General features: G+C 37.1%; 1 protein-coding gene across 10 annotated transcripts in view; it reads left to right on the top strand.

Annotated features, from left to right (window-relative positions):
• The window catches only part of LRCH1 (leucine rich repeats and calponin homology domain containing 1), a 124,618-nt gene that overhangs the window by 83,639 nt on the left and 21,933 nt on the right, over window positions 1–19,046 (top strand). For 5 of the 10 annotated variants that reach the window (XR_007507912.1, XR_007507913.1, XR_007507916.1 and 2 more), the window contains 5 exons: window positions 232–345; window positions 2,545–2,592; window positions 3,809–3,881; window positions 9,822–9,926; window positions 15,292–15,401. Coding sequence is in view for 4 of the 10 variants with exons in the window: in XM_049815716.1 (XP_049671673.1) it covers window positions 232–345; window positions 2,545–2,592; window positions 3,809–3,881; window positions 9,822–9,926; window positions 15,292–15,401 (450 nt within the window). In the remaining 6 variants the exon portion in view is untranslated. Of the gene's footprint in view, window positions 1–231; window positions 346–2,544; window positions 2,593–3,808; window positions 3,882–5,765; window positions 5,890–9,821; window positions 9,927–15,291; window positions 15,402–19,046 lie in introns of those variants that run through there. The other 5 variants (XR_007507914.1, XM_049815719.1, XR_007507915.1 and 2 more) reach the window with 3 other exon arrangements.

Genomic DNA, 19,046 nt, shown 5'->3' on the forward strand with positions numbered 1-19,046 from the left:
CTTTGGTTAGATTTACATTATCTACCTGTTAGCACTGGAACTGCAAGTATATAGTATCTGCTTACTCGTTTGTTCGCTATTCATCACAGTATTTGTAAGAAATACTTCTGAGGCAGTGTTATGCAAAAAAAGATACAGTTCTATTTCCAGTGATACACGTCTAAAGAGTTGTTTATCGTACGGAGTTCTATTTCCAGTGATACACAGTCTGAAGAGTTGTTTATTGTACAGAGAGAAAATGCTGAAGAGGAACTAGAATTTCAGAGGAGGAGGGAGCTGATTATGGAGAAAGCAAAGTCTGAAGTGAGAACTTGTGAACAGGGTGAAAAATGGTCATTGAGTCAGGTATGGAGGTGTCTAGTTGCAATAAATGTGAAAACATTTGGAATGGATCATTGCAAAATGTGTGCGGAGATAATAGTGGGTTTAGGCTCATGAGGTTGGGTTTTTTGCCTTAGCATGAACCTCAAGGTTTGGCTGTAAATGGGAAGTTGATTAAGACCTAACTCTCAGGAAAAAACCTGATATAATGAAATTAATAAAAGTCCTTTCTTCCAATAAAAACTATAGTAGTTGCAGTGGTTGCATTCCCCTGGAAAAAATAAGTCACCTCAAAGTTAGATCTTCAATAAAATGAAACACCTGATTCCTCTTCCCCCTCACCCCAAATACTCTCGTAGTTACGTAAGCTGCTAAGTTTTTCTTAACGGCAGTATTTTTAATGTGTTTGAGATTACAAACAGACTGTATATATATGTTAAGGTAAGAGTTTTAAAGTTTCAAAAATATTTTAAGTTTTGTGTACTTTGCAACTATCCAGAAAGAAAGAACTATGAAAAAATTCATAAAATAAATATTTGATGCCTATGTTATTACTCCAGAACTTGTTTGTATAGGGATTTTTGTGACTGCTCTTGCAAGAAGATTCTGAGAACAAAATTACATAACATTCTGTCTATACTGGTAGTACCTTAATGTGGTATCTTAATCTTTTCCAGACATAGATTGAACCTGGTTTATCTTGATGCTTTTCAAGTATTCTTATGTATAATCATTACTGTCAGATATTCCTGTGATATCCTTGTGACTTTGTTAGCCATAATTTTGTCTTTGTTTTTTCTTTGAAATAGCAAATGCAAAAAAATTGAGTTGGTTCCTCTCTTTTGTTACATTGTTGTACGTTGGGGTTACTATGCTTCATTTGGAACAGTTCTTACTACATTGCTGAGAGTAACAGATGAGGCTAATTCAGTATCACAGTGTGTGGTCTCTGTATTTTGACAAACTGTTTAACAGGGACACTGCTGATTCACTTTTAAGAACCTATTAAAAAGAAATAAATCTTCCTAAACACTTGTAGAGGCCCTGATCTGGACTGTGCGATGCAGGTGAACGCACTAGGCACGTTCCACGCAACGAAAACACATCTTGCAAGAGCAAGTTTTTAATCGTGCTACATTCCGTGTAGTACAGTAAGCACTTCCGTAGCTACTTCTGTTGCTAAATTAATTCCGTTTAGCATAAATTCAAAATTCTGACTACTGACTTGAGTGCAGAGAGTGAGATCAGACCTGCAGTGTGGGCGTAACTGGCAGGTCTGTCCCAAGAACGTGGTCCCTGAGCACAAGAGTGCTCAAACCTGGGAGTCCCCAGGTAGAACTGGCTGGGACCAGATGAACAAGATTTATTTCTGTTTATTCTAGGTAATACAGTTGTTGAGGTGGTATCATGAAAGGTGTCTAAAGCTGAAGAATTTTTTTTCAGCTTGGAAAGTAGTCAAGAAAGGTCATGAAGCAAAATGGGTATCTAATCTTCCTTCCCATCTTGCTAACTTTTGGAAAGCTCTGTGACTGTTGGGACCAAGTGTTCCAAGTGCTGTCTTCTGGTTTTGTTTCCATTTTTAATCGATTAAAAAAAAAAAAAAAAGGCCCTAAGGAAATGATTTTGAATTGAATTATAATTTGTTTTTACTTCTGCCAGCTGTGTTTCTGCTGACTAAGCTATGATTGATGCAGGATTAAGGATTGTATTTCATACTTATTAACGTGATTGACATGTTTCTAATTTAACTGTAGCAGAAGTGGTAACAAAAGGTATGTAGGTATGTTACCTTGCAATTATAAAATTACGTGCTTACGGAATACTTCTCTTTTCAAATCTGTATTTAAAAAAATAATCTATGTTGGCATATTAAACTCTTGGTGATAGTTTACAAAATCTGTGAAACAAAATTGGATACTGCATTTGAACCAACAAACATTAAAATCTTATAAATGCAGTTATAATCACTTAGGATTGAAACTGAAAAATGAATGACAAATCTGTGTGAATAATTTCCACAAAGTTTTTAAAATGTTGTTCAACTAGCAATAAAAGTATTTATTATTCATGAAAATTAATTGTTTCAGTGAAAAAAAGAATGAAGTATTAATGTGTATCTGTTATCATGAGTAAAATATCCTGTTGTGGTGTATCACTAATATAGTTGCTGAAATGGTCTTTTTTTTTTTTTCTTTTTTTCCCTCTTCCTTTCCAAACACGCAGAATGATCTAATTGTTTGGAATACAAGTGGGCAAACCTCTCACAATGAGGTAAGATGCTAGTGCTATTTGTTTGTCTCTTACATGTTTTATATGAATGGTTTATATACTGAATGAAACATGTAATTGAATATCACAGAAAATACGACTGAGCTCATCAGTAATGGCTCTGTGGTTTATTTGGCTTGTAGTTCATTCCTGTCGTCTTAAGGATTTACTAGGGTATAAAAATATGCTTTCTGATAAGCTTGTTTCTGAGTTATGTGCTTTAGTATAAAACATTTAATTTTTTTACGTTTTGTTTGTTCTGCCACATTGTCTTTTTTTTGACTCTTCCTTGTTCCACAAGAGTTTCTATTGATTTCACTGCAACTTCCTTTTGCACAGTTGTGTCATGTCCTTGATTAGTTTTCAGAGAGGAGTCTGATTTTATTGATCCTATTGCTTTCACGGTGCAAATCTCACCAGAACGTCAAAAAGGGAAACGGCAGGGAGCTCCTTATGGAGATTTTTTTTCCCTTCGTATTTTCTGTGCAGAAATAGGGCTTCTCCCTCTACTTTGCACTGCGTATGAGCATCTTGCAAATTCACGAGCACCCAGCCACCTGCCCTCAGTCTTGGTGACGGGACTCCGATAGTTCCTGGCTCCCTGAGGAATCACTTTTTAAAGAGGATTCCCATTATGGAGTTTGGTTATAGGACTCTTTCAATGTTACCAGTGGTGGTATGATGATTATACCTCGCCTTCTGTATGCTGCTGCTCCATTCCTCCTCCTGCAACTGTTAGCCTAGTTCAGGCTCAAGGACGATCCTGCTTTGAGGTGTCCTTTTTTTCTGCCTTTTAGGCAGAAATTCAGTGTTGCATGGAAAGTACCATGCAGAATGGTAATTTATTCTGTGAAAGAAACAAACGTATCTAAGGAAAAAATGCCTTTGCTTTGTTTTTCTAAATGTACTGTGCCACAAAAATGTTTGTTTGATGTTTTTAATCACAAATGATTACATGGGAGAAAATAAATAATTGAGCTTATTTATAGCTTGGGGAATATCTTGCAGTCTTTGGACAGAAACTCATTTTTTCCAGCAAAGGAATAGGATGCAATAACAAAGAGAGACTGTTGTAGGTTTGAGGCTATATTGTGATCGGATTACGGTGGAATTGTTGTAGCACACAGTATTGTTAACTTTTGCATTTTATATAGTCAGTTGTGCTAACATACTCTGGATGTTACTCTTAACTTTGGATTTATGTTCTTGAATTACACAGAACAAGGATAAAAGTCCGACAGTGTCTCCTACTACAAACACCACGATCCCTTTTGGCCTGAAGCCGCGATCAGGTAACGTGGGAAAGAAAATTAACTGATTTGTATGCACTTTTTTTTTCTTTTTTTTTTCTTTTTTTTTACATCTGTGTTATTAATAGATGTCTGTATTTTTTTCCCTTAAGAAGGCAGTGATGAAACATTTTCTGTACAACAGTTAGAAGAAGATTTTAACATTTTAAGGTTGTAGGTTTGCATCAAAATTGAATTTGTAACAAGTATGTATTTGGCATGTTACGTCTGGATCAATTTTCATCCCTTACTAGTAAATTAGGTGTTTTATACAATAATATGTATGTATGTTTAAAAACTATGTGTATATGTATATAAATACACATATTTTATATATATGCACACATATATATCATCTGGGCTGACATACTAATTGAAATACGGGTTTTGCTTAATTGGTATGCAGTTTAGATTTTGTTGAATAGTGTATGTGAATAATTAGGCTTGTTTGGAAAACACTTATGCATTGGTCTGAAAATTGCTCATTGCAGTGAGTCTTTCAGTAGTTATGCTTGTGTAAGGATCAAGCATCATAGAAAGATTAGATGTTTACTTCAGCCAGCAGCTGAGTTTAATGCACTTGCAATGCTCTAAATCTGCATAACCATCAATCTCTTAACAAGCAGCAGTTTATTTAAAAAAAAAAGAAAAAAACCCCAAACAAACAAAATGAAACAAAAAAATACGGATGTATTTGAGGGCTTGGATAACAGCTTCCTTTAAAAACAGGATTAGCTACAGGATTAAACTCAGTTTTTATCTTCTCTGTGCTGAGGTAGTCAATGTTGTTAAGTGATCACACAGCACCTCTAAAGACTAACTGTAGGTTTTCCAGTATTTTTCAACGTCCTAAGACCATAATTCTGGTTTCTTGCATTCACCACAAATGCTTTTAATCAAATGCTGGTAAACCACTACAAGCTTGTAGTTTCCATAACAAAATATCTTGGCAATAATGGCAGCAGTTTCATATTTGAGTGTTTAAGAAATTGTACCCATAGATTTGTTTTTCAAAAAAAATGTTATAAAAAGCACAGGAAATGGTATTGAACGAACCTTGTTTCACGAATAGGATATTTTAAATTTCTCATGTAGTTATGACATACAGTTTGACAGATCTGTTCAGCTGCATTTCTTAGTTTGTTGGACTCAAATTCTGGCTCTATTCTTGTATATTCCTGATTCTTTATAGATGCTGTTATTTCTCTATATATTTAAAGTACGGGTTAAATGATGAGCCAATGGGTCCTTTTAGGATTTGGAAAAAATAAAACATCAAGTAATATTGCACAGTCCAGCGGCAACATTGCGATAACACTGTTGGGAGAAAGATGCGTGAAGGCAAACGGGCCCGTGCCGTGTTGCTGCTTTCGTGGGACGTATCCTGTGTTCTGCTGAGCTGCCAGTAAAATCTGCTGCCAGGGACTGGAAGCAGCGTTGTGGGAGGGAACGCAAGACCGTGACTTCTTGTTCGAGCGTTAGTTTAACGTGCGCTTCCAAGTCTTGGCATATCAGTGCGCCGAGATGTCCTATACTTAATGATTGTAATACGCCAGGGCAAAATAGCCTATTGAATCTTGTTAGAGGATTTCTAGGAAGAGCAGATTGCTGTGGATTGCAACAAATCCTCCAAGTCGCACGATGGAAGACCAGATGGGCACAACTCCTACGGTTCTTCCTCTGACTACGTTGCAGCTGTGCGTAGCCTCATTGATTACCAAAGTCAGGTGGTTATAACCTGTTGATTTTCTACACTATACCAATTGAAATTCATATATTTGAATCACTTTGAGTATGCCAATACTATAGTGTCTTCTGGTCACAGCTATGTGTTGCAGAAAACCTGATAATCTGAATTTATTTTCCTTTCCATGTCGTACGCTACAGTCACCAAGCTAGAGCCATTACTGCACAGTCTTTCACCTCATCGCATCCAGTTTCAGTCATGTTACCTTGAATTTATTCCATGGTAAGACAGGGGAATTTGGCAATAGTAAACCTTTAGGTCCAACTTCAGATAAAAAGACAGTATATTAGCCATGTGGCACAATGTAACAAAATGAAACCTTGCAAAGGAATAGTGAAGCTGGGTATTGTTTTCTTTCCTGTTCCCACCCTAGAATTACTGTAAAAGTAGTATTAAAATTTGTTTTGTTAACACATAAGAATAATTTACAGATAGAAGTAGTACATGACTGAAAATAGTGGCAGGTTTGTGAATTCTGCATGTTTTTCCCGTTAAAGCTGGCTAGCTTGCCATGCCTCTAATTTTTTCACTGTATTTCCTTTAAAACTTTGTGTGAGTTTTATGTGAGTTTGAACCATCCTATCACTGTCTGAATTTGTATTTGTTAATTATATATGGCTTTATTGCCCTAGAGCTGAGCTAGTCTAGGGGTCCAGGAATTCTGTGATCCAGGAAAGTTTTTCAGCTCAGTTTGTAGTTTATTTTAATAGCTTTTTTTCATTTAAGTTCTTCATGGCCTTAGAGGAAACCTTAAAACTCTTTGGAAATGAGTTTAGCTATTTAACGTCATTAGAGCTTACATTTGAATTACTTGCTTCTATAAATCTTTTAAATCTGAGCGCAAGGTTAAAAGAACATTAAAGTGTTCTATCTAAAATATGTACATCATGCTCTGTGGAAAAAATAGTGGCAAATTTTCAATGAAAATATATGGAACCATAGCCTTCTGAAATTTGAGAGTGTATTTTCACTGTGTTTATTTTAATCTATTTTAAATGAATGTTGCTTTCTATTTGACACCACCACCCCACCCCCACCCCCCCCCCCCGCTATTGTTTCATAATGATTTATGTCTCTTGGAAAGGTGAAAGTAAACTGTTCTAGACTTCTGGTAAGGATTCCAGTTTTTTGAACTACACACACAAATGGAAGAGCTTCCAGAGGATAAACCCCAGTGGCTTAAATTTCTGTGTTAGTACATACTTATATGTGTTCAGGACTGAAGGTCCTTTTATTCTTTCTTTTTAAAGCTAGGGAAAATAATGGGAAAATTCATATCTGATGGCTGACATGATACCCAAAGAAAATGTTTCGAAAGGTAATGAATGTGTTTTGACTTGACAGATTCTTTTCAAGGGTCAGATGTTTACACAAAAGGTAAAAAGAGAGAGGATTTTTTTTAATTTTTAAGGCTATTTCCTCCTGTATTTTAAATACTTTTGTAGAGTATGGGCTTCTCAAATTCACATTAATTTTGAAAACCTTAAAAAATTACTATTGAAAAGAACCCAAAATTACAAGTTTTCTTAGAACCATAGTTTTGTTCTTGGGAAGTACTTTTGCTCTCTGAAAAGGAATCACTCAAAAGAGCTAATAAATTTAAACTCTTTGCGCTTGATTCGTGAATTGATTAAAATGTTCAGAGTGGTGCTAATTGTCAAAACTGAGTGTTACAAAGGTCTTGCCATGATACCTTTAATATGCCAGACCTTGAAGCCTGAGCATCTACTAACAGATCTTGCAGTACTCAAGAATTTTTTTTGCTTTTGTTCTGTGCCATTTTGAGATCACTGTGTTTCATAATTTCTGCTGAACAGGGTAAACAGCAACACAGACAAACATATCAACCAACAAAATTGTGCTTTCAGAGGCTAAAAGAAGCACTGCCAAAACTCAAAATCACAAAGCAGTTTGTATTGTGAAGTGAAAAGTTGTTCCCTTGCAACTTGTTTACTTAGCATATCTTACTTGTGAATCCAGTGTCTTCATTTTTCATAGCCTGTAGAGAATTTGAAGCACGATGTTAGTAGACGTGCTTGCCTCGGTGTCTTTTAAATTTGTTGGAACACGTAACGATCATTAGAACTTGACAGTATTTTTCCCTCATTTTGAATGCTAGTTATTGGTTTTCTAATCTCTGGATATTTATTCCTTCCACTTGTTTTCGTCCCTTACTGCGTTATCTGTGCACTTTGGAAAATAATGAGAATCCTAATTGCCAGCATAATTAAAGTCTGTTTACCGTTTGCCATAAACCTGTATTCTGTTACCTGGTCTTGACTCTGCTCAGAGTGTAGGTTGTGCTGACTCAGGTTCAGCTGATCTGGTGTCCTGATAGCCAGAAGCAGTAAACTGGCTTTGGAAAAAGGCATGGCTAAAGAGAGCAAGCTCTTGAAGAGTTGGGTGTGAGGAGAAGTTGAAGGTGAAGTTTTATCCGACACTGTCTGAATTATTATCATGTTAATACAGATTCCAGATTGTGGGAAGGAGAATGTCTATGCAATTAGGTTCCTTATGATTATTAATTTTGAATGGTATAAAATACGGACTTTCTGTGCTTACTGAAACTTTACCTTGGACTTTCTTCTAATATTAAATGGGTTTAGGTGCTTTTTGATCTACAGAGCAATTTTAAATTGATTTAGGGTTATGGTTTAGCATTTAGAATAGAGGTAGTTTATAATCTCCAGTTTAGTTTGAGGAGCATGAATGTTGCTTGTGTGGGGGATTCAGTAGATAAAACATGGAAATATATGTAGGGAACCAAGAAATGAGCGAGTTTGTAATTTTTGTGGCAGAAGCGGTAAGGAACATTGTGATCAGATACAGGAAAAGCTCATTAAGAAGTGGCATCATTGTGAAAGGCAGAGAAAGAGAGATTTAAATTCTGTGTCAGAAAATAGGAAACCAGTGGGAATCTTTGAAAGGATGGATGATGTGCTGAAGATAAGCAGGAAGGACATGCTTTAAGGATGTCAGTGTCCAGTTCGGAAACACTAGAGAATGGCGGTTTGAGGAAAGCTTGGGCAGAAATCCTTGCCACCGTCAAGACAGGAGACAGACTCGCAGAGCAGATGTGGTGAGGAAGGAATAAAAATGTGCATTGAAGGATTTGAGGAACGAATAAGAGGTGTTGTCATGACTAGTTGAAGGAGAGAAGGCAGAATGGATGGAAAATAGGGACTTTATTGCTGTACAAGTTTAGCTCTGTATTGAGTTGACGGGTGCTCATGAACTGTAGGCATGAGATGCTTTTACAGTCACCTGGTGAATAGTGTCCAGACTCTCTTGCAGCGTCTGTGGAAATGCGCAATTTTGCATGCTTTAGGGAGCCCATCGCTGAGTTTGTGTTTGTTAGAAGACCGTCAACAGTGCAGGTTTGCCAAGGTTTGTGGTGCAAACTCGGGATCACCCTTTGGAGGTGTTGCATGTCTGTTCTCATCCCTGGAAAGTCTGTAAAAGTTGCGGAGGACCAGAACTTTCCTGGGGTGGTGGGGCCATTGTAGGTTTGGACTTATTGCTGGGGGAGTCAGCGAGAAATAAAAGTGGTGCTGCATGTACTATTAAGTGAATTAAAACAAAAGGAAAACATCTGTACTACCTGTATGTACAGAACATATTTCAACAGAAAGAGAATCCAAGGGATGACACGGTTGCTACTTATCAAAATAAGCTAGGAAGTTGTAAAGTCATAGTATTTTCGTATGGATGTGTAGATTGTCTTTGGGGGAGGAAGTGTTCTTATCACACGGTTACAAAAAGTACCAAAATTCTTATTCTCTGAACTTTTCGTTGCTGAAACTTCACAGCTGATATATTTACTTTCTGATTCGGAGAGTCGAGTTTTTTGTCAGGCTCTAATGTAAAATCTATGGGTACTTTTTCTTAAAACTTGGTTGTAAACAAGTTGTGTGAAGTGCTATGGTTACAATGATCTTGCTAAGCTTAACAGCCTTAACTGCGCATAAAATGTATGATTTGCAAGTACTAACATATAACTTTTCATTCTTTTTATTCTGCACCATCTTTCATTCTTTTCTCCAAAATTATACATTTTGTATTAATCACCTATGAATTACATCTTCGTCATTACCATACAATCCTAATGCCATAAATGAAATGCTGCTGCCCCCTTATATCCCCCCGCTGGTCCTTATACCACCGTGGTTGGACTGGCTATCACTCCCCTCCGGCAGACCCATCCCTCAGCCTTCCTCCTATCTCCTTCCACACACTTACACAGGCACAAACATGGGACAACTTTAGCTACAGTATCCCATCTGAAGGAGACAGTGACAATGGTAGGTGTTCCATATATAACTTCCTTAATGTTGTGTTTTCCGAAACCTGAATAGATGGCAAATGCCTCACGTGGCTGAGGATAAGGGACAGTACTCTTGAGGGGATGTTTATAAGACTAAATACCTCAGAGGATGCATGTTAATTTTACTGGAGAATATGTAGCGGTATCAAAAGTAAATGAGTGAAGAGTGTCATTGTTTACAGGTCTGGCAAAACAACTTTTCCTATGATAGCCACTCCAAGAACTATTTCCAATATCGGTTTATTTATTTGATTTACTTTCAAGGGTTTGTAAAAGTTGTACTCAAACAGCAAATAATTTTGCTACTGTCTTTTCCGCATTTTTTCATTTATTATTTTTTTGGTAGATACTGACTGTTAATAAAAATATCCTGCTCCCATCTGCAGTTATTGATGCAGGTGCGTAGCTAACTTAATTAGAAGAGGAATCCATGAAGAAACAAAGCTGAAACAACCAGCTAAGCAAAAATAGTGATTTCTGTCCAAAAGAAGCTGTTAGTAGAGCTGTCAAACTTCTCTGTGCATAGTGAAGGCCAGGCACATTAGTGAATGTTGTTACTGCTTCTTTTGCTTTGTTTTTCTCCAGGGCATTATTGTCATAGTACATTGAGTCTTGGTACTAATATACAAAGCTGGCTGTGCCTGGGCTATCAGAACCATCTACTGCATTAGTAGTGAAATGTCAGACGGAAGAAATGGAACCTAGACAATTGAACCATTTATAAATATTTGATAGGCAGATATATTTTTTTAAAGTAGGTCTGCTGTTCTTCCAGTTGCTCTAAATTAGAAGGGTGTTTAGGTGTTAGGAAGGCAATGAAGCCGTCAGAAGTATCAGATTGAAACTAAGACCACAAATCTTGAATGATAAATGCCAACATTTAGTTTAGAATGCTTACCTTCAGTTCATTACTTGATAATACTCGCTGTTCTTGATTGTAAAACCGTAGAAGACAGCATATGTAAGGAATCCGCTCAATAAAGGAAACGTTTATGGAATATAAGAATTGTGGTAATGGTAAGTTGAAAAACTGAATTTAGTTCGTGATTGTATGAAACTAACTTGATGTTTCGCCGATGAATATTCTGACAGAGAAAAGGGAAGCTAGAGGTACTTCTAGCAGTGCAGAATTTGATCTTTGTTAATCTAGACTTGTTACTGTTTTACTCTTCTAAATGAAATGAGCAGTATAGACTAGTGTGTGCTTCTGCATTTGGAACAGATAGATGTCTCATGTCATTCAAATCTTAAGCCAAATGCAAATATCAGTGTTTAATACCTTGGGCTGTTACAACAGAAAACTGCTTTTACAACTATATTTATTTATTTATTTATTTATTTAACCAGGACTGTTGCCTTTCTGTTTAGAGTCTGTTATCTGGGTCTAAGTCTGTTATTTAAGGTGTTATCTTCCTCTGGTAGGAAGTAAAATGGACCAGAGACCGTTCTCTGGCCCTGAGGTTAGTCGGCACAGCATGATTCAAATCCACGCCAAAGCACTCTTACTGTCCAAAACCAGGATGGCTGCATTTAAGCTGCCTTTGGGGAATGTCCTTCGCCTGTGCTATCCCTCGAGCTATACCAAGACATTGCGTAGAAGAGAGATGGGTTTGCACAGACCAAAACTGTGCCAGGGAGCAGCAATGTTAGCGGGCTGGATGTGTGCAGGCCAGCGCATCGTGTAGCTTGCTACTATAGGTGTAGCCTTTGATATGGAAATGCCATGCGTCAGTGTAGTATCTTAATACATATCATCTATAATGTAACCGTCTGGCAAAAGTAATAGAAGAGGTGAAGTCTGGAAAATTTTGGGAGGTTATAAGGCTTGGAACAGACAGGTCTCCCAAGACCAGTGCGCATACCATTGTGGAGGCTTTGGTTTAGCAAATGACTCTGTAATAACTTCGCTTTACTTCATTTGGGACTGGATAAATCAATCAAAGAGAAATCTAACTATAAACATTTAGCCTGACTTCATCTTAGTCCAGTCTATTATTTTTAGAGTCAGGTTAAATCATTTTGTGGTTTACCTGAAGGATAATGTTGTCAAATGAAGTACTCGGGATACTAAATTCCTTGGTGTGCTGTAAGTAGTGCACTTATGTGCATTGTAACTCAGTAACTCTGTACACAAATGAAAATTTTCACAAAGAAGTTTGTCCTTGACTATGGTATGTCGAATACATATTGTGTTATTAACTGTTACCCATTTAACTTGTTGAAACTTGTAAAAAATACTTTTTAAAAAAATTACTGGAACAAGCTTTGCATAATAACCTTGGTTGAGCATGGGTTCAAAACCCAGAAACTGGCTCTTGGAAGGAGTCAAAGTTAGACCTTCATCTCTGTGAGGTATGGGCTCCCCTTGCTGAAAAACATATGTAATGCAGAGAAGCAAGCAATACTCAGGACTGCCCAAACATCCTGTATTAGAACATTTTTCTTTAAATTCAGTATCTAATTGAAGCTTTTATAACTAATGCTTTTGAATGTGTGCAGGTTGTTTTGGTTTTTATCAACTAAACTTACTTTCTTTCGTTTAGAAACTTTTAATTGTAGTTTCCTACTGCCTTGAGATTAGTTTTCCTTTTTCCTCCTGGTGGAATGTAGGTCTCATTCATGAATGGAATTGAATAAGTAATGCTGACATTTCCTTTTCATTAACAGATGTTTGTAGTCTGAAATTGGAAGGAAGTAGGTCTTGGGACATTCATAATGACTTGGCACAGGCCTAAACAAAGAGAGCTGTGGCCAAACTGAACAAAGTCCATAATACTACTCGGACACTTGCAAGATTGAACATAAATATGAACTAATGCTTTCGTAGAGAATAGTTTGAAATGTTGCTGCTGCCAGTAAAGCTACAGTGGCATTTAAATACCATTTCGATATGGTATTACTCTTCAAGCATGGTTTTATGTAGGCATTTCATCTGTGAGAAGCGGCAAAAATAATTCATTAGAGTTATACAATGAACTATTTCTAAAATTAAAATCTTAGAAATTGCAACTACTGTTTTTTAATAAATGTGATAGGAGATTATCTCACCTTCTAAAAATTTAGGAGCAGTCTCCAATAAATTGTACAGAGTTGCTAAGGCAGAAATTTTAATTCAGTACAATTCTGGACTTTAATAGAAGTCCTGGGTAAGATTTCTGCACTTTGAAAACTTGGGAGTTGTTTTTTTTCTTTCTTGTTGTTGCTGTCCTAAACTATACGATTTATTATATGAATTTATTATATGAATTTATTATATGAATTATCTGAAGGCATGGCTCTGCTACTCTGACGTTACGTGTGGGAAGTGAGCATAGCGGATGGTTTTATTTATGCTGTGTGCGTGTAGAACCTTCTGCGCGGTGACACGGGTGAACCTGTGTAGCCCACCTGGAGAAGGGAACGGAGCTACAGCCGCTGGCTGCGGTTCTCCGTCCTGCACGTCCTCTACGGGACGCTCTGCCTGGGGGATTTCTGACAACATTAAAAAGGACAGAGTTTACTAACATAAAACTGTAATATTTAGGTGTTATATTTAAAAGCAGCTTTGTTTAAACAAACAGCCTTTAATGTGGCATTTCCCGAAATTACTGATTTAACAGCAGTGTAGCAAATTTCAGTTGCCTGTGAAAAGTTAAAACTACGACTGTGTGAGTCAAGTAGCGGAAGGAAGCAAGTCTGGGAACTGGCCATAGTTTATTCTATCTTGATTCCTCACATAAGTAGCCTAAGGATATGCAAGGAGTTTTTTGCCTTAAGGTCCTTTTTCAGTAAATAAGGGAAAGAACTGCTGCTTGTTGGCTGAACTGCCATAGGTGGTGTCTGTCTGTCCCTTTGGCTGGAGAGGTAGCTTAGATCATTAATTTTGTTACTTAACCAACCTGCGTACAGCTAGGTGAGATTCCTGGGGACTAGACTTGTCTGAGATTTCAAAGTATTTCTTGTGCAGAAACTTTGTCTTGTTTATCTGAGCCTTAGATGTTGGAGGGTGCAATTTTGTATGTTGACCCTGAACTGATTTAGGGGCTTCGTTAACAGTTTACTTCTGGTCAGAATGTAGATGAAATTTCCTTTTACCGAGGGTCCAATGTTTTATTTTCTTAGATATTTTGAGGACTGATTTTTAAAATTCAGCCTACTGCCCAAATCACAACCTAAATAAAATGACTGATGTGCCACAATTTTTAATGGAACGTTAGAATTACTGTGATTACACCTATGTGTACCTTTCCTACAGTCAAGTGTAATTCATCTTTTTTTACTCCTCAGGTAGGTGCTATTGGCAATTCATACGCTTCTAATTTTCTGATGTGCCTTTTAGCAAATAAAAGGCTCCTCTCTTCTATCCTGTTACTTATTGACCCAGAAATTATCCTCTCTCTCTTTAATGGCCTTAAATTAACAAAACTGAGACGGAGCAGTAGCTGTAGGTAAAAACGGACGTTTCTAGGCTTTGTACTTCCCACCCCATTAATTGGTACTTAGGGTTTCATGTTGCATTCAGGAGAGAGGTGGGAAAGTAATAATACAAACCACTTCTTTCTTTTAAGCAGTATAATTTTCCGTAATAATCAAGTTGTCCTATAATTTGAGTGGCAAACAGGTGACAGTTGCATTTTGAGCGTACATCTTCTTGTTCTGCTGAACCATTCAAAACGGTCATTGATCACAAAGAAAGGAAGTGTAGAGGTGTGTGCGTGCAGAGATTTCATGTAATTATTTGAAGGAACTATACGTGGGCAAAGTGAAACCCTCGGCAGGATCGGTGGGAAGGAGTACGGCAAAGAGTTTGTGCAGTGCTACATTTGCGATATGACTTTTTTATGTAGGCAGACTTACTGAATGGCCAAGTCTGCCTACATCAGTCTTTGTTTGGTGGGTGGTTTTTCTTCTTTTAATATAACCTTATCTAGTAAGCAGTTTGTCATGTGTAGGAAGATGCTTGTCGCAGCTTGTTACACAATTCAGTATCTTGTAGGAGACGGTTCTACTTAAAAGAGTAAGAGGGGTTTCCTTCCATGTTAGATGCAAAGTTTTGTACAGACCAGAATCTCTAAGGGACAGTGCCGCTGCTTAATCATCTGACAAAACTTGCCTGTTGAGATTAGGATTTGGTTGAAAAATCATCCCCTCCATTGATGGCGCAGGATGTCGTTCAGAGCAATTTCCAAAAAATAGCCATTTATGATTGTAATCCAAGGTCAGATTTTTCTGTCCTCCTGAGTACAGAGAAGTTGTCTAACAGTTTTTGCTGGAGGCAGTGCCTAAGGATTTTGCTTCATTTAGAAATTAAGAAATCAAGGTGTTAGTTTTTAAACTAAAATCTGTCTTTTTTAAAATCATAGTGTTCTTAAGACCACAAAGAAATTTGGAATCAATAGACCCACAATTTACAATTCGAAGGAAAATGGAGCAGATGAGAGAAGAGAGAGAGCTTGTGGAACAGCTACGTGAGGTATGTGAGTGTTGGTAGAATTAATTTGTGCTAATGGAATGCATTTTTAAATTTTTCTTTGGGAAAGTTGTCTAAGTAGGAGAATACTAAAAAGGTTAAATGAGGCAATATTACTTCTGCAAATTACATTGATGAGATTATTCCTGAAGTGCTTTATCACGGCCAGATGTGTGTACTTCAGGACAGGTTTTGTAAAAATGGGAAATAATAGTGGGAGTTACCTGAATGACATAAAATTAAACAGCATGCCTTGCACTGTTGGAAATAATGATTTCTCAATTTAAGTAATTTCATCAGAAAGGATGAAGTGATCACTTAAGAGATAGAGAGGTGTAGAAACTATTTTCGAACAGCTGGAGAATTCTTCAACCTAGCAAGTAAAAGGCATAATGAAATCTATTAGTAAAAGCTAAAGTTAGAAACGTTTTTTTAAAGCACATAACTAACGCTTGAAACAGCTTTCTTAGAAAGGTAATGAATATTTCATCACTTGAAAATCTGAACGTACAAGTTGGTTTCCTGATATATTGTCTTGAATACAGAAGCTAGAGCCTGATGCAAAAATTGCTGCATGTGGTCGCGTAGGGCCTGTGTTACACAGCTAATACCTAGGTAGCACTGTTTGTGTGACACCTATTTGTGTCAAAAAAAAAAAGACAACCTTTGCCACGAGGAGTGTTGTGACCCTGAACCTGTCAAGGTCTCCAGTGATGTGTTACCCACAGAAGAGATGGTATTGTTGCACTCCTAAACGCAGTGCAAATCCTGAAAGTGTGGTAGGTGACTTTGATATCGCAATGGAATTACAAGATTATTTGTTCTTATGTCATTAGCTTCATGGAATGACTAATTCCAAAATTATTCATTTATTTTAAGTAACATGTCTTGTATTATTTAATTTTAAAGCAAAAGGCTTCACTTTTTTTCCCCTTACCAAACAGTCTTTAAAAGGCGGGTTGTTTAATGTAGAGCTATGAGGACTTTCAGATTTTCATTCTCTTACCTCAGGCCCTCACCTGTTTTAAGTCTGGATTAATCTTACTTTGTCTTGCTGAATTTTTCAACAGAACAGATCTTGTTGAAGGTTCAGTGTAGCATATTACCAATTCTAAACTTGGATGATGCCAAAGGGACGAGATGCAGGAATCGGATGAGACAGACTTATTGATAATGGAGAAGAATACGGAAGTAGCAGGAATAAACTGCACTAGGATGTAGTTCTTCTGACCATAGTCTAGTCAGCAGCATCAATGCAGTTTCTTACGTTTCTTTTAAGAGTTACCACAAGTATGTAGCAAGTCCCCAAGTAATTGTTCCTAAAAATAATGTCCTCAATGTTCTTGCCTTGTGCATTAGTTCAGTTAATCCTTATAGTGAAAAGTAGAACAAGGTTGTTCACCATGTCAGGCAGGATCGTGGAGACTTAATAAGGTTCTCTTTACACTATATTACTGTTAGGTGTTACCAGTAATACTGGTTTAATGTGTTATTGACCTTCAGCTCCATGCACTATCCTTTGCCCTCACCCTGAAGCATTGTGTCCTGAAATGAAAGTTCTGTTGTCTCTTGTGAGAAGTTTGATTACGAGTTAAGGAGCGGTGACAGAAGCGAGAAGATTGGCCCTGTTTGGAAGTGAGATTTTTCAAATTAATAAAGTTTACGCTGGGATATTTTGCTTTTGAATTGTTTCATGGCGTGTTAGAATTTAGTGGGACTCCACAGAACCTGCAGCCTTAAACAAGTTGGGCGCTAAACAAGGAGGAACAACTGTTACAGTACTCGGGTTCCTTGCTTAGAAATCTAAATGCACAGTTACTTTTAGCTCAACCGCTTCACCCGAGCTGCTTGTTGTGAGAACATTGGTGTTTCTTCTACACATTCCCCCCTTTTCTTTAGAATCGGGTGTTTTTACAGAATTTTTTCCATTTCATAAACGTTTTTCCTTCAGACACATAAATATTTTTCCTCCATTTGATTTTGTAGACATACACAGTCACTTCAGACAGTTGTCACCTCCAGAGTGATTTGCCACTTACGCTTTAGCAGTAGAGCCTAGCAAGAAATACTGGTTGATTTTTGTCACTCAAAGGGTAAACATTCAGTAGTTTTGTCATGCTAAGTGGAACAAATTGTCCGCTACTATAGCGTGGATTATTTTTAAAAAAGAGAGCAGTTCTTCCATGGTAACAAAATTGAAGGAGAATTAATCCACTTCTTGAAGTCTTCATTTTTAATTAAATCTAGTCTCAAACTATGAACTCCAAAAGGAAATAGCATTGAAGTAGTGTTGTAGGTGTGCTCTGCTTATAAAAAAAAAAACGCACCCTGATCTATACTGAATAGTCTCCCAACAGGCAAATTAGTGTTCTGAAGGAATTTTTAATTTCTTAATTTATACAAACCTGTTTGCAACAGATTTGGAAAGAAAGTCTCAAAATGTACTCTTTCTGTGCATGCATGACAACAAAAATGTTATCTAAGTTATGAATTAATCCAAGGTGAAAACGAAACGTTGTATTAGTGCACGTGATGCACTCCCCATTTGGCACTTGGGAGACCATACGTGTGGGTACTCGAGTAGTGTGTCCAGTAAAAGAAAAAACTGGGAAAATATAATGAAAACCCAGAGTGAGTTCAGTGGAGGCTACTTCATGGTGAGGGCACCCAAACAACGTATGTGTGAGGAAGAAGCCAAGAGCTGGATTTCTTTAGCTTGGAGAAGAGAGTGCTGAGAATATCATAGGACTGTCCTCCGCGGCCTGAAGGGTGGTCACAGAGAAGATAAAGTCAGGCTTTTCAAAGATGCACAGCGAAAGAACGAGACGTAGTGGGAAAAACTGCAGAGACGGAAATTTCAAGTAGCCATAAGGAGAAAATTCTTTATAAGACGGGTGGTGAAACACTGAACGAGGTTGCCTGGAGATGTTGTGGGATCTCCTTCCTTGCAGATATCCAGAACTGAACTAACCAAGGCTCGGATCTCACTTCAAATTTGTTAGACCAGGCGACCTTCAGAAATCCCTTCCGATCTACACTCTCCTTTAATTCTAAAGAGAATAATCTATTTTCATCTAAAACACCCAGCTTAGGTTGAGGTAATGTATTAATAGAGAGTAATGACATCAAGGAGGTTCAGCTAGGAATAAGAAATACCTATTTTAAGACAATGGAAGTAATTGTCTCTGAGAGTTAAACTAAGAGTTATCTCAATGTACTGTTGGAATGTTTTCAAGATGGGAGCGCAATTTAAGAAACTCATTATATGTGACAAACTTATTGTAGGTTGTTTTTTTCTGGAAAATTCTCAAATATATTCAAAGTATTTTATTTTGCAATCTCAAATTCTTTTCAGTGAGACTTCAGTTTTAATTAACAAGTATCAAAAAATTCTCTTTTAAATCTGAATGTTTCGCCTTGCCCTACCTGTCTGATCACTTTAATGCTTTGTAAGTAATTTTTAGGCTACAAGGGAAAGATTGCCTTTACTCTCTGCTTGTACAGTGATTAACACAATGTAGTTCTGATTCAAAGTACTGATGATAAAGAAAATTTGGGATGGATAAATAGAAGACTGCTGCATGTAGAGCAATCACATGGCTAACTGCATGCATATGTGGTTTTATATGTATATATAAAAATAAATGC

Source organism: Accipiter gentilis, chromosome 13 (genome assembly GCF_929443795.1).
Source record: "Accipiter gentilis chromosome 13, bAccGen1.1, whole genome shotgun sequence".
Classification (NCBI taxonomy): Eukaryota; Metazoa; Chordata; class Aves; order Accipitriformes; family Accipitridae; genus Astur; species Astur gentilis.